This window comes from Microcaecilia unicolor, chromosome 1 (assembly GCF_901765095.1).
Source record: "Microcaecilia unicolor chromosome 1, aMicUni1.1, whole genome shotgun sequence".
NCBI lineage: Eukaryota > Metazoa > Chordata > Amphibia > Gymnophiona > Siphonopidae > Microcaecilia > Microcaecilia unicolor.
Genome location: NC_044031.1, coordinates 172896499 through 172911228, shown reverse-complemented (window position 1 = coordinate 172911228; position 14730 = coordinate 172896499). Strand labels below are relative to the sequence as shown.

Genomic DNA, 14730 nt, shown 5'->3' with positions numbered 1-14730 from the left:
GGAGAAATTGCAGGCTAGTAACATCTTCCCACTTCCATTCTTGCTGATGGCTTGCCCCTTTCCCTTTAGTCGCGATGTGGCCTTTAGGAGCATGCAAGGAAAAATGTATTTTATTGTTAAGTTTCATTTCTTTTTAATTTCGGTCATTTTCATTGTACTAACATGAAATACTGCATGCTAATACACAATGAAAATGACAAGCAAAAATGCATACTCCTGATGGTCTTTCTGTACTGGGAGAGTCACTCTGGTCTGAATGCTGCATGACATCACATACCGCTACCATGATGCTTTTGAGTTATGTCTGCAAATCACAATAGCAGGACACCCTGAGCAGGCTCTGGTCTTTAAACCCTGCCTTAATATATGTTTCCTGGGCCCAGATGCATCAACCAAACGTAAAAAAAGCAAAATCGTTAAAGCCATTACCAAATTTTAAAAAACGACCAATGCTCCAAAAAAAACAAGTCGCACAAGTTCGGTGCAGTATTGTAAAGAACGATGCACTAATCCCCGTCGGTAATCGGCTCGTAAAGCATGCGCAGAGCAGCCAAGCATTATGCTGGCTGCTCTGCGCATGCCAGAAACGTAAAAGAAAAAAAAGAAAACACAAACACGTGGCTCCCCACTTTCCCCTGCATATCTCCACAAACATTAAAGGATCGGGAGGGGGCAAAGGCACTCATCAGCAGCGTCCTGTATGGACGGCCTAGCCTTGCCTTGCCCCCCCCCCCCCCCGAAGTCCCCGCTGCTCCCCGCTGCTCCGATTGTGAAATAAAAGCTGTTAAAAATGAAACCTTTGCAGTTGCTGGGCTCCCCCTCCCTTCCTGTCTCTCTCTTCTTCAGTCGGCAATGCTCCGCCTCCTGCCCTCCTCCACCTCCGTGCCCCCCCCCCCCCCCCCCCCCCCCCCGAGTTCGTCCCCGCCGGACCCCCCCCCCTCCACCATAATGGCCGGTGCAGCGCCTCTCACCTATGTTTGAAGGCGCTGCACGGGATGGATCAGCTGTTCTTGATCTCTTCTGTCTCCTCCGATGTCTCCTTCTTCTTCCTGTGCCCGCCCTCCTCTGACGTCAGAGGAAGGCGAGCACAGGAAGAAGAAGGAGACATCGGAGGAGACAGAAGAGATCAAGAACAGCTGATCCATCCCGTGCAGCGCCTTCAAACATAGGTGAGAGGCGCTGCACCGGCCATTATGGTGGAGGGGGGGGGGTCCGGCGGGGACGAACTCGGGGGGGGGGGGGGGGGGCACGGAGGTGGAGGAGGGCAGGAGGCGGAGCATTGCCGACTGAAGAAGAGAGAGACAGGAAGGGAGGGGGAGCCCAGCAACTGCAAAGGTTTCATTTTTAACAGCTTTTATTTCACAATTGGAGCAGCGGGGAGCAGCGGGGACTTCGGGGGGGGGGGGGGGGCAAGGCAAGGCCAGGCCGTCCATACAGGACGCTGCTGATGAGTGCCTTTGCCCCTTCCCGATCCTTTTTTAATTTAGTTTCGTTTTTTATTTTAGGCACAGGGAAGCAGGGAGCCACTTTTCTTTTTAAACATGCCAGCAATTTGGTTTTTCATCATGCAGGGGGCAGCGGGGAAATGACAGCTCAGGCTTTAACGACAGGTCTGAGCTGACGTTAAATTTCCAGCGGTAAGTGAATCGTTGCTATCGTCGGTATGGTTAGTGCATTCCGAATTGTCTACATTTCAATGGTAGTTTCTCATTTGCATTCCAGTTTCGTTAGCTGCTAGCTTCCTCGGAAAATGGCCTTTGATGCATGCTACGTTTGAAACTTTCTTCGTTAAGGGTCATTAAAAGGGTCGTTCAGGTTTAGTGCATCTGGGCCCTGGTTTCTTCACATCCCACAGCTGTAGGAAATGGTTTCTGTCCTGTTTACCTTCTCAAGACCTGGCTGTGCTACTCTTTGTTCAAGATTGGCTTAAAGTGTTTTGGGATGTGACTACTTAGTAGGTGGTTTACAAAATCAACAGTGTGGTGTGCTGCTGACATGGCCTGGAGACAAAAGAATGTAGCATGAAATGTAAACTAAAAGCTAATTAATTCACAATGGGGGGGGGGGGGTTATTTATATTATCTATGTAATCAATGTAAGCCACATTGAGCCTGCAAATAGGTGGGGGAATGTGGGATACAAATGCAATTAATAATAATAATAATATCTGCCCCAAGGTCAGCTTTATCCCTAAGGGTCTTGCAGAACTACTACTACTTAACATTTCTAGAGCACTAGAAATGTGACACTCCCCAACACAACACAGCACTGTGAAATGTTTTTTTACAATATTTTACCTGGATAATTAAAGCAGCTATTAAAGTACAATCTGGTGTCAATAATTACCCTTCCTCTCTACAGGTAAAATACCCACGCTATTTCAAATAGCACGGGTACATCTGTCTACATTGAACAGAGATGGAGATGGCAGAGCCATTTAAAAAATATATTTGTAATTAGTATTCTTCAGCCAGCCAAATTAAGACCTGGATATTTGATGCCGGGCCATGCCCAGTTAGCTCTGCAGGCACCAGCACAGTACCCAAAAGCTATGCAGATATGGCTGATGCTTGGTGCTGTATTTGTACTGCATTTGTTTACCTAAATAGCAGCCTTAGCTTTGCCCGGTTTAGCTATTTAAGTGGTCCTACTTGCCCAGTTAGCCATGTGGGCACCAGCACTGAACGCTGCTGATGCACAAATAATTCCAAGACTGCCCTGACTCCACCCCAGACAGTGCTGTGGTGATCAGAGGAGATGTTCCATGGCACTGCCTGATTAAGCGCTGCTGAATAATCCCCTCCCAACCCACTCAGTGTGGTTTAAACCTTTTGAATACTAGGCCTCAAAAGCTTTAAAAATAATGCTCAATTAGCATCAGACATCAATGGAGAAAACATTTGCTTACCTGTCTGGAATAATGCCAGAGGAGCGTTTATGATGTTTCGCCTAGAAAATCAAAATACAAAAATGCCAAGTTTAGAACTGAAGGGTTAAAATATTATACAAGGAGATTTATGAAGTAAACACTGGGTAACAATGAGCAGGGTTACCATTCGTCCGGATTTCCCCGGACATGTCCTCTTTTTGAGGGAATGTCCGGGGTGTCCGGCGGGTTTTGCCCGCACGCACGTTTGTCCGGATTTCTGGACCAACGTGCGTGCGGGAGGGCGTGCGTGTGGTTTGCGATCCATCAGCGCTGTAGCTCTCCCCTCCCCTTCCTTACCATCTTCCCTGGTGGTGTAGTGACATCTTCAGGGCAGGAAAGAGCCCCCTCTTTCCTGCCCGGAGCGCTGCCTTGCCCATCCTCCTTCTCGGTCTCGGCTGGGGATTCAAAATGGCCACCAAGAGTTGAAGTCTCGCGCCGCTTCAACTCTCGGTGGCCATTTTGAATCCCCAGCCGAGACCGAGAAGGATGTAGGCAAGGGCAGGCAGTGCTCCAGGCAGGAAAGAGGGGGCTCTTTCCTGCCCCGAAGACGTCAATAGACCACCAGGGAAGATGGTAAGGAAGGGGAGGGGAGCATGTGATTGGGGGGGGGGGGGCGCAGGGGAGGGGACTATGTGACGGGGGAGGGGAAAGGGGGCGGAATGAGGATCCGAAAGGGGCGTGACAGTGGGCGTGGTGGGGGCGTGGTGGGGGCGGGCGTGACATGTGTCCTCTTTTTCAAGGACACAAAATGGTAACCCTAACAATGAGTAGGGAGTACCTTTAAAGAATGTACAACCACAGGGTTACAAACAATTGGCATCAAGGAAAGCAACAGAAACCTGAAGAGGCAGAGACCATCAAGAAACAGGTCTGGTAATATTATCCAGTCCATAGTCTTGTGGGATTTTTGATCAGACACAATGGATCTGACAGTAAAAAAAAAAAAAAAAAGAGCTCCTAAATGTATGCCTCATTTTCAGCTGAAAATTCACCTTAATTTAGGAGCTTAAAACTTATGCTTATAAAATTTAGGCCTGCAGATGCTACCATACCACGTTTGTCCAAACTCACTAAGGCCTAGCTTGCATTAGCTACTCATCCAGGAGTAGACTACAATTAGAATTTGAAAGTGAAAGTAGAGGAGTGTGGTAGCCGTGTTAGTCCACTCTTAAGGTTATCAATAGAAATCAAACAAAATAAAACATGGAAAAGAAAATAAGATGATACCTTTTTTATTGGACATAACTTAATACATTTCTTGATTAGCTTTCGAAGGTTGCCCTTCTTCGTCAGATCGGAAATAAGCTTATTTCCGATCTGAGGAAGAAGGGCAACCTTCGAAAACTAATCAAGAAATGTATTAAGTTATGTCCAATAAAAAAGGTACCATCTTATTTTCTTTTCCATGTTTTATTTTGTTTGATTTCTATTGATAAAGTGAAAGTAAAAATCAGTAAAGGCAACAAGAAAAGAATTACAGAGCAACTTGTACAAGCACTTTTCTTCTAAAATCAATTTTGCTCTAGAACCATAAGTTAAACGGGGGGGGGGGGGGGGGGGGGGGGTCATTTGCTTTCCTGTTTTGGACTAGATCCAGCCGTTTTATGGGAAAACATTTTGGTTTCTAACTTTTATACAGATATGTCTATCTGGAAAATGTGGTTGCCGTAGGATGAATGATTCAGATGGTAACATGTACACACACAATACATAAGCAATTAAAAAGGGAAAGGGAAATGGGACTTGATATACCGCCTTTCTGTGGTATTTTGCAACTACATTCAAAGCGGTTTACATATATACAGGTACTTATTTTGTACCTGGGGCAATGGAGGGTTAAGTGACTTACCCACAGTCACAAGGAGCTGCAGTGAGAATCGAACCCAGTTCCCCAGGATCAAAGTCTACTGCACTAACCACTAGGCTACTTAAAAGCACAAAACAAATCCTTTTACACTTTCTCATCCTTTGCTGCCAAATTTTTCAATACATGGAAATCTTCATTCCTCCCAGGCAAATAATTCCTACAGTACTACTAGATCAGTGGCGTAGCTACGTGAGGCCACGGGGGTCTGGGCCCCCCAAATTTGCTCTGGGCCCCTGGTTTGGCTGGCAGGGGTTGCCAACCCCTGCCAGCTGAAAGCTCTGTCCAGCGCTGGTCTCCGGCACCACTGCATTGCCTGCCCTGCTCTTTCTTCCCCTCACAGTCCGGCGCACTTCTTTTCGTGAATCTGAGCGGGGACCCCCGCCAGCCAAGGTATTTGCAGCGGCGGTGCTTCAGCTGGTGGGGGGTTGGGGACTCTCACCAGCCAAGATATGTATATCGGCGGCAGTGGGTGGGGAGCAGCAAGGGGGGCAAGGGACCAAAATGTCCCCCCCCCACTTTGGGCACTGGCCCCCCTCCCACCTTGAGGTCTGGCTGCGCCCCAATACTAGATGTGCATAGCATTCTACAAATAAGTTTCTGCTTTATGGAGATTATGTAATAGTCAAGACACACAGACAAAAATATTTCCCAAAATCTTCATTACATTAAAACCACTTAGAATTGACAAGGCTCACTTTCTGAAATCCTTTTATAACCTAATTAGGACTTCTGCATTTCATTATACCTTGTTGGGCTGGATCAGCTGGAGAGGGGATCTGGGTGGAGCAACGCTCTGTAAGGCCTCTGATGTGAAAGTCAAGTTTGCCACCTGCATGCATTCTTCCAGGGTCTTCAAGAAAGTGCTGCATGTTGACTTCAGAAGCATGGACATATCAATCATCTCCTGCAAGATTAACCACATTTACTTACACCCTTGCCTTTTTTTTTTAATAAGATTTTTACAAATCTCAGTCTTAGTTCAAAGGGAAGGAGATCTGGAAAGTTATGGAAAGTCCCTGTAAAACCCAGTATTACACAAGTCTATCTGTCAAACTGAAATACAGCTGCATCAGTGCATACCACACAACAAAAACAAGAGAGAAACGCTCTAAATATTTCAAACTATTCCAGAGTATCCTGGGCTGGTATGGTGACTCAGTGGCAGTGCTGAACACTGACATGTGGAAAAATCCTTGGTTCAACCCCACAGTCGGGTCTTGAGCCCCACAGGTCAGACAGGGCTAGGGGTGCTGAGGAGGGAAGAGGGCTTCAAGAGACAACACCTGGTGGCACATTCAGAGCCCATGATCAGTATCCAGAAGAAACTCTGGCTCATGGTTCCTTGCCTCAAGAGTGCTGTTGTGATGATCAGACCAAGAACAGTGGGAAGGTTTACAGAAACAGGGAAAAAGTCTCGGCTTAGCTGCAGATGAAGGCTGATGGTGCCAGAATCCCAGTCCTGATTCTCATTGAGCTGGGAAAGGAGAAAAGGAGAACTACCAAATCAGAAGCCCCAAACATACCATCTTTACATTCCTTAGGTTCAAATAATAATTTAGCTGAAGTCTTTCTTCTCTGTAAGAAGTGATGTCAGAAACTTCAGACAATTACAAAGAAAGTATACAACTAACCCTTCCCCCCCCTCCAAAAAAAAATCACTTAAGTGGAGTCTCTAAATCACCACCACCAGGGACATAATCATTATACCCTTTCAGTTTTGAAGCTTTTGTTCTCTGTACCCAAATATGGCCCCTATTTACTAAAGCGTGGTAAGATTTTGCAGTTCCCACCAGTAACTGCCAAAATTAACATGCCATAACTGCAAAAACTCTGTGTTAATGGCTGGGGGTGCTCATAGCATGTTCTCATTCAGTTAATGCAGTTAGCCATACCTCTCCAGATGATAACTACTTCATGTTATCTACCTCTGCATTAACTAAGAATCATTGAAGCGTATTTTCAAAGCACTTAGGGGTCCTTTTACAAAGGTGCGCTAGCTTTTTCAGTACGCGCTAAAAATAAGCACGCACTAAAAATGCTACTGTGCCTTTGTAAAAGACCCTGTTAGACTTACAAAATTATAAGCAAACTTTGTAAGTTTAAGGGCTCTGTTTACTAAGCCGCGCTAAAGACACCCATATATTCCTATAGGTGTCTCTAGCATTTAGCACACGCTAAAAACGCTAGCACACCTTTGTAAACAGGGCCCTAAGTGCTTTGAATATGAGTCCCATTGTCCAGGTTTTTTTTGTGAAACAATCTTGATTGAAATTTTTCAATAAACCATAACATCTTACAGTTATTACAAAAGATCAGCAACATTCCATCCCCTCCCCCCACTATATAGTACAGCTGCCCTCAATAACCACTTAGCTCTGCTCCATACAAAAACAGAATCAGTCAAATGTCCAGTTCAAGGCCCAGCAGTTCCCAAGCACTGACCAGGTCTTATACACGTCTCATATTTTATAGAATTGTACAATGTGACCGTAGCAAATTGCTATCAGCTGGGACATCTGATACACATAATCCAAACGGCGAAGTACCTGATCTTTAGTGGGCATGGTGCTACATTTCCAGCTCATTGCTACCACTAGCTTGCTCACCGTGAACGAACAAGCCATGAACTTCTGTACCTCTGCTTTAATCCCAATGGGATGAAAATGTAATACACTACTTTGCTTTCTGGGGATATTGCACCTGGGTAACTCAATGCAAGAGGCTAAAAACAGATGTCCAATAAATAGAAACCACTGAGCACAGCCACCAGATATGGTAAAAATCTCCACTGGCTCTACAATTTTGCCAGCACTGTCCTGAACCAGTTTTATAGATTTGTCATAGCCGCATGGGCGTATAATACTATCTATACAATAACTTGCAACCGTTTTCAATCATATTAGTGGCTAGAGTCACCTTCAGCAACGCCTCATAGCTTTAGCCCATTGTTTAGGATCATATGAGATGCCAAAATCCGATTCACAAAGAGCAACATACTGTGACTGTGGAGATTTTGAGGATAGCAATGCCCGATAAGACACGGGAAACACATCCCCTGCCACCCCCTCCCTTTAAAGCTTCATCCAGCAATGTTTCTTCTAGACTCTGTACATCTTTTGCTCTATGCTATATATAATCTCTAACTTCATTATAATGAAACATGTCTTTCAAGGGTAATCCATACTCTTCCTATAGATCAGAGAAAGATACATCCTCTCCCCCCCCCCCCCCCCCCCCCCCTCCGCCTCAGTTGTCCCAGGGTTCACAATCCACTATAGGCCCAACAAACTCACAGGCAAGAGCATATTGAATCACAATAAGCAAGTAATATCTATCTGGGAAAACATATTTATTGGTTTGGTACCAGATCTGGAGAGGAAACCTAATAACCGAGGGACTCCAGGCAAGGAATGCCCTCAACTCATACCCCAGCAGCCAAGGAATTGCTCAAAGCAGGGTGCTACCCATGTGATGTTCTTTCAGATGGACTCATTGCTTAGTAGTAACACCCCCCCTTATCCATTCAATAATACATACATAAGAATGTAAGAGTAGCCATACTGGGTCAAGATCAATTGTCCATCTAGCCCAGTATCCTGTTTCCAACAGTGACCAAGTCAGGTCACAAGTACCTGACAGAAATTCAAATCGTGGCAACATTCCATGCTACAAATTCCAGGGCAAGCAGTTGCTTCCTCATCTCTGTCTCAATAGCAGACTATGGACTTTTCCTCCAGGAATTTGCCCAAACCTTTTTTAAATACAGATACACTAACTGCTGTTACTACATCCTTTAGAAAAGAGTTCCTGAGCTTAACTATTTGTTGAGTGAAAAAATATTTCCTCCTATATGTTTTAAAAGTATTTCCATGTTAACTTCCTCTAGTATCCCCTAGTAGTCTTTGTACTTTGGAACATAAACACGTAACTGGACTGCAGTATAACAGCAGCGAAAGTTGGGGACTCCCATACCCCCCCTTTACTGTTAATTTACATAATATCACCCTATTCACCTCAGGAGGCTGTTTTTTCCATATATACTGGAACCGGTTTAACTGAGTAAAGAAATTCTTGGGCATGGGGATAGGCAAGGCCATAAATAAATAGACAATATCAAGGGCCCTGTTTAACTAAGCCACGCTAGCGTTTTTAGAACCCGCTAAACACTAGAGACATGTCTCTAGTGTTTAGCGCACCTTAGTAAATAGGGCCCCTAATGTACAAATAGTTTGTTCAATAATAAAGCAAAATTACTTTAATGGTTCCTGTATTAAATATTTAAATAAACTGAGACCTCAAATCTCCCGTTTACAACACTCTCTACCATAACTGTGAGTCAGTTCATATTATTGGTTCCTAAGAGAAAAAAAAGAATCAGCGTTAAAAAAAAGTCCTAATAATGGAGAAAAACAAACCGATTCCAAAAAATCCAATTGCTTTATTGTATATCAAAAAGTGAGGGGAGCTACGATTGAGGTCTACAAAATCCTGAGTGGTGTAGAACCAGCAGAAGTAAATCAATTTTTTACTCTTTCCAAAAGTACAAAGAATAGGGGAAACTTAAGTTACATGGAAATACTTTCAAAACAAATAGGAGGAACTCTGTGCCAGAGGATGTGGTAACACTGGTTAGTGTATCTAGGTTTAAAAAAGGTTTGGACAAGTTCCTGCAGGAAAAGTCTACAGTCTGATATTGAAACAGACATGGGGAAGCAACTACTTGCCCTGGGACTGGTAGCATGGAGCGTTGCCACGATTTGGATTTCTGCCAGGTACCTGTAACCTGGTTTGGCCTCTACTGGAAACAGAATACTGGGCTAGATGGACCATTGGTCTGACCCAGTATGGCTACTCTTATGTTCTTATGTATAAATAATTGAAGAGGACTAGCCAGCCAGATTAAAATATTCAAATTTAAAAACAAAAAATAAAAAGAATAAAGATCATCCCACACTTATCTTAAAGAACGCCGCCACTGTTTTCTTGCCATCGTTACTCCATATTTAGCGTGCCGGCTGTCTTACTTTCACCTCATATCAGTCTAGCAGTGCACTGCCTTATCAACTAAGACCGCCTTGTTTCACCCAAAATTCTAACAGCTTCAGGAAGAATTCAAATCACTAGCAGAACTACAACTGACGCTGATAAACGTGTTGAAAATTCCCCTATCGGGAGATTTGAGTCTTCAGTTATTTAAATATTTAGCATACGAACTATGAATGTAATTTTGCTTTCTTACTGAAAAAAACTATTTGTACATTGGGTATTGTCATTTTTGATACTTTCAGGCTTATTTTCAAAGCACTTTGGGAGGCTAAGTTCCATAGGTTTCTATGGAACTTTGGGAGGCTAAGTGCTTTGAAAATATGCCTCTTTGTATCCCATTAGACAGTTTGTATAACATGAATAAATAGAGCAGTTTAGGTAACAAAATCATTTGATTACCTGTACCTCCTTTACCAAGAGATATTGAGATCTTCCCATCTATTTAAGTCGTTCATCAAAGCCTGGATATTTTCAGGGGATAGTTAACCTTGTATAAGGTGGAGAGGTCTGCCGTTAACTGTATCCCCAAATATGAAATAGCTTGTGGAGCCCATTTAAAAAGGAAACTGGCATTTCAGCTGAGACACCAATGTCTCTGCAACAGTCGTTTAAAATCTCCAATTTGGACATACTGGCTTTAAAGCCAGACACTTGCCCATATGCTTGCAGAGTATGCATCACTTGTGACAAAGAGTGCATTGGTGTTGTCAAAGCCATAAGAATCCAATAAAATTTATATGGAAATATAATGTTTGATTTTAACAAAATATTTCTAAAAAGCAAGGAAAAGACCTCAAAACGCCCGACCGCTTACTTTCAGTTTTCAGCGGCTTTAACTGGGGGCGTGGTGTTCATCACTGGTCATAAAAACCTTGTTTGGAAAGAATTATTTTAACTTTTAATTTATTTCCAAATAGATTTTAACAATTTTGCTCTTTTTACAAGAAAATCTTTTTAAATATATTGACAATATCAATGCTAACTTCAAATTTTCTTTGGTTCATAAAAACCTTCACTGCTTTTAACTTAGTTATGGTCAGATCAAGAGAGAGGAAAAAAATTCTCTCCCTGTTGAAGCACAGCCCTTGAAAAAGCCCACAAGCGAAACGGATGGGGCCACCGTCGGGCAACAGATAAGTGCTCGACTTTACTTTATCTTTGTAAAGCTGCTTTAGAGCACTTCATGAGAATCAGTGAAGGTTTTTATGAACCAAAGGAAAATTGAAGTTAGCATTGATATTGTCAATATATTTAAAAAGATTTTCTTGTAAAAAGAGCAAAATTGTTAAAATCTATTTGGAAATAAATTAAAAGTTAAAATAATTCTTTCCAAGCAAGGTTTTTATGACCAGTGATGAACACCACGCCCCCAGTTAAAGCCGCTGAAAACTGAAAGTAAGCGGTCAGGCGTTTTGAGGTCTTTTCCTTGCTTTTTAGAAATATTTTGTTAAAATCAAACATTATATTTCCATATAAATTTTATTGAATTCCTCTTTATATGTTCTGTGATCTTACATCTTGGAGTCCTGTATGGTAATCCTCTTACTACTGTCTACTTAAAAGCCATAAGAATGTCATCAGCAAAAAGCATTATCTTATGGGTCACACCCCTACAACTCACTCCTCGAATCCCAGGGTTAGCACACACCTGAGATGCTAAAGGTTCTATGGAGGGGGCGAACACAAGTGGAGAAAGTGCACAAGCCCTGCCGGGTCCCCCTGTGTATATCAAAGGGTACAGTATACATCCTATTGATTTTTAGACATGCTAATGTTTGTCATATAAAAGCTCTATCCATTCCACGTAGTAGCCCCCAAACCCCACTCGCTGGAGGGCCCCAATCATAAAGGACCATTGCACCCTGACAAATGCTTTTTCCACATCGACTGAAAGCAATAGTGTGGGATCTCTGGCTGTCCTAGCTTGCTGTATGTAGGGTCCAACAAATATTATGGAAAGTTTGCCTTCATATTATAAAGCAGCATGATCATCATGCACAATGTAGGGCATCACCTTCTGCAACCGTTCTGCCAGGATTGTAGTGAAAATGTTGTAGTGTCCCCCCAAGTAAGGAGATAGAGCTATAGGAAGCAAAATAATTAGGGTCCCTGCTAGGTTCAGGGATGATGGTAACAGCTGCAAGCCGCCAGAAGTACGGCAACACTGTATTTTCTAGAAAAGAGTTAAAACCTTGGAGCAAAATAGGGGCTAGGTGTTTCCCAAAACATAAGAGCAATTAGTGTACCCATCCAACCCTGGGGCTTTCCCATTAGGGAGGTTCTTTTCGCCCAAATAACCTCATCAATCTCTAGTGTTATAGCCCCTGAAGCAACAAACCAAACTTTTTTTAAAACTCTGCTAAGCTAACTGCTTTTACCACATTCTCTGGTAATGAATTCCAGAGTTTAATTACACATTGAGTGAAGAAATATTTTCTCTGGTTCGATTTAAATTTACTTAGTAGCTTCATTGTGTGCCCCCCCCCCCCCCCCAGTTCTAGTATTTGTGGGTGTTTAAGACTCTGTAGCTTTGGAGATTATAAACTGCTCTTTTTGGGAGATGAGAAGTGGGGCTGGAATGTTTAAAAGGGAGGACAGAAGCTGGGTGGGAGGATGTCATTTAGCGGTTATTCTGGATGGTTGCAGGGGATAGGATTTGTATATTAACTTGAGCTAACTGGATTGTTTTTCATAAACTTTAAAGGTATAAATCCATTATTCAATAACAGAATTCAGGGATTAGGGATACAGATATGAGGAAAAACTTAAACATCTTGATGACCGACCTTATTGTCTGTATTTACCTTGGCTGTTTTTTTTATATTTGAATATGTATATGCTTCTCTGCCAACTGTGCTGTTTATGTCTTGTCATCAATAAAACTGTTTAAATTAAAAAAAAAAAGTTTGAATAATTTCCTAAAAATCCATAAGCCATTATTAAGATGGAATTGGGGAAACTCCACTGTTTATTTCTAGATAAACAGCATCAAATCTGTTTTACTATTTTGGGATCATGCCAGGTACTTGTGACCTGGATTTGCCACTGCTGGAAACAGGATACTGGGATTGATGGACCTTTGGTTTGTCCCAGTATGACAACGCTTATGTTCTTATGTTCTCTGTGCATATGGAAAACATTTTATGCAAAGTGAGCCTCTGGGTTGACAAATGCCAATCTTGAGCAAGTCTGCAATAAGCATGACTAACTAGACAGTGTCACTGCCTCCACAGTAGCAGCTCAGAAAACTAGCTTAGACCTATTTATATCAACTATTCCTCCTAGTCACCAGGCACAGGTGTACCATGGATAGTAATATATCATAATACATTGTGCACAGCATTCTTTAATGCATTATGCAAGCAAAAAGCCACAGCTGTGTGTACAGGGTCATATTATACAAGCACACACCTTGGGCATACATGAGGCACATTCACCTAGTTGTACTGCACACCTAGGAGAGGTCTAGCATGCAACTATAGTACTGGTAGGAAAACAAAAAAAATAAACAAATTTCAATCAGATTGCACGCTCGCTAATTGCAGGGCTTAATTTCAAGAATGGTTTTATCAATGGGCAATATTAGGGCAACCTTGCTCTTCATGTTACAAGGCCTTTTGGTGATTGCTGGGCTGTCACAACTAACCATAAGCATCCAACTGCACCATGGCTGTGTATGCTACTTACTTTTGAAAAACAGATCTATTAAGTGGTAAAGAATTGTTTACTGGATTTATTTTTCAACTCAAACAGAAAGAGTTGCAGACATTTGTATGCCTTTATTTTGTCCATCTGGGCTACTGAAATGCATTACACATGGGGTTATAGAGTGAAAATGTGAAGTGCTCACAGCACATTCAAAATACTGCAGCTAACCTTGGTGGAATTTAGAGATTGTTAGCTTCATTAGCTGCTGATAGTTAACTATATTAAGTTTAAATTATTAACTTTAGATTATAAACCGTTTAATCAGATTAAGCCTGAGTATGTAATGAAAAAGTTAGAAGGTAGGTGCCCTCTCAGGTTTTGCAAACATAGGCTGTTGGTTTTTCCTTCAGTAAAATCCTGAAGATTATCGAGGGCTCCAGCTTTGGCCTTTTCTTGTGTTATTTCATCTTTGAGTAACAAGTTACCTGGTCACCTGAAAGGCCCATTTATTTCCACCATAATTGGGCAGTAGAAGGGTTTGCCATCTTTTAGCTTGAGGGTTGTGTTTTTATGGGCATTAATAGTTTTATTGTGTTTGGTTACTCTGTTGTTGATGCTAACACTGTCTGTATATTTGCTGATGGTATGCAGTAATTTTGTATTACGTTTTTATGAGTGTACTTATGCTTGAGCATTTTGTAAGGGCATGTAAAAATATAGAACAAAGAGGGGCACACACTTCAGTACAGAAAGCTTTGCCTGAGCACTAAAGATCCTGCCAGCAGATACGATGTCATCAGCAGACAGACTAACAGGTGAATATTTATCCACTGTGGTAAGTGGTTTTTCGGGGGTTTTTTTAAATGTCAGCCACAGCCGCCAAAAAATAACTGGATATTCAATCTTACCATGCAGATAATAGCCTGTGTTGAATATTCAGATAATACGGTTAGTGCTATAACTTATTGAGATAGCAGAGGTATTCAGTCCTTTTTGCTCTCCTAAGTTATCTGCTATCCTGGCTCCACACTGGCATTATCCGGATAGTAATACCAAACGTAATTCTGGGTATTCTCAAAAAAACGGTTTCAAATTTTCTGTTATATTTATTATCCGGATAGTGCCAAGTTGAAAAGCTCAGACACTATCCGGACAGCCCTTCTGAATATCCTGGTCAGTGTCCCAATAGCAGTGCTTTTGAATACTGACCCATGGATATTTTGGTCTTACTGTGTTCTCG

General features: G+C 42.4%; 1 protein-coding gene across 1 annotated transcript in view; it reads right to left on the bottom strand.

The window, feature by feature from the left end:
- PLEKHA8 (pleckstrin homology domain containing A8) overlaps positions 1 to 14730 on the bottom strand; it is a 123415-nt gene that overhangs the window by 65889 nt on the left and 42796 nt on the right. The window contains 2 exon segments of the mRNA XM_030202538.1: positions 2909 to 2949; positions 5542 to 5700. Coding sequence (XP_030058398.1) covers positions 2909 to 2949; positions 5542 to 5700 — 200 coding nt within the window.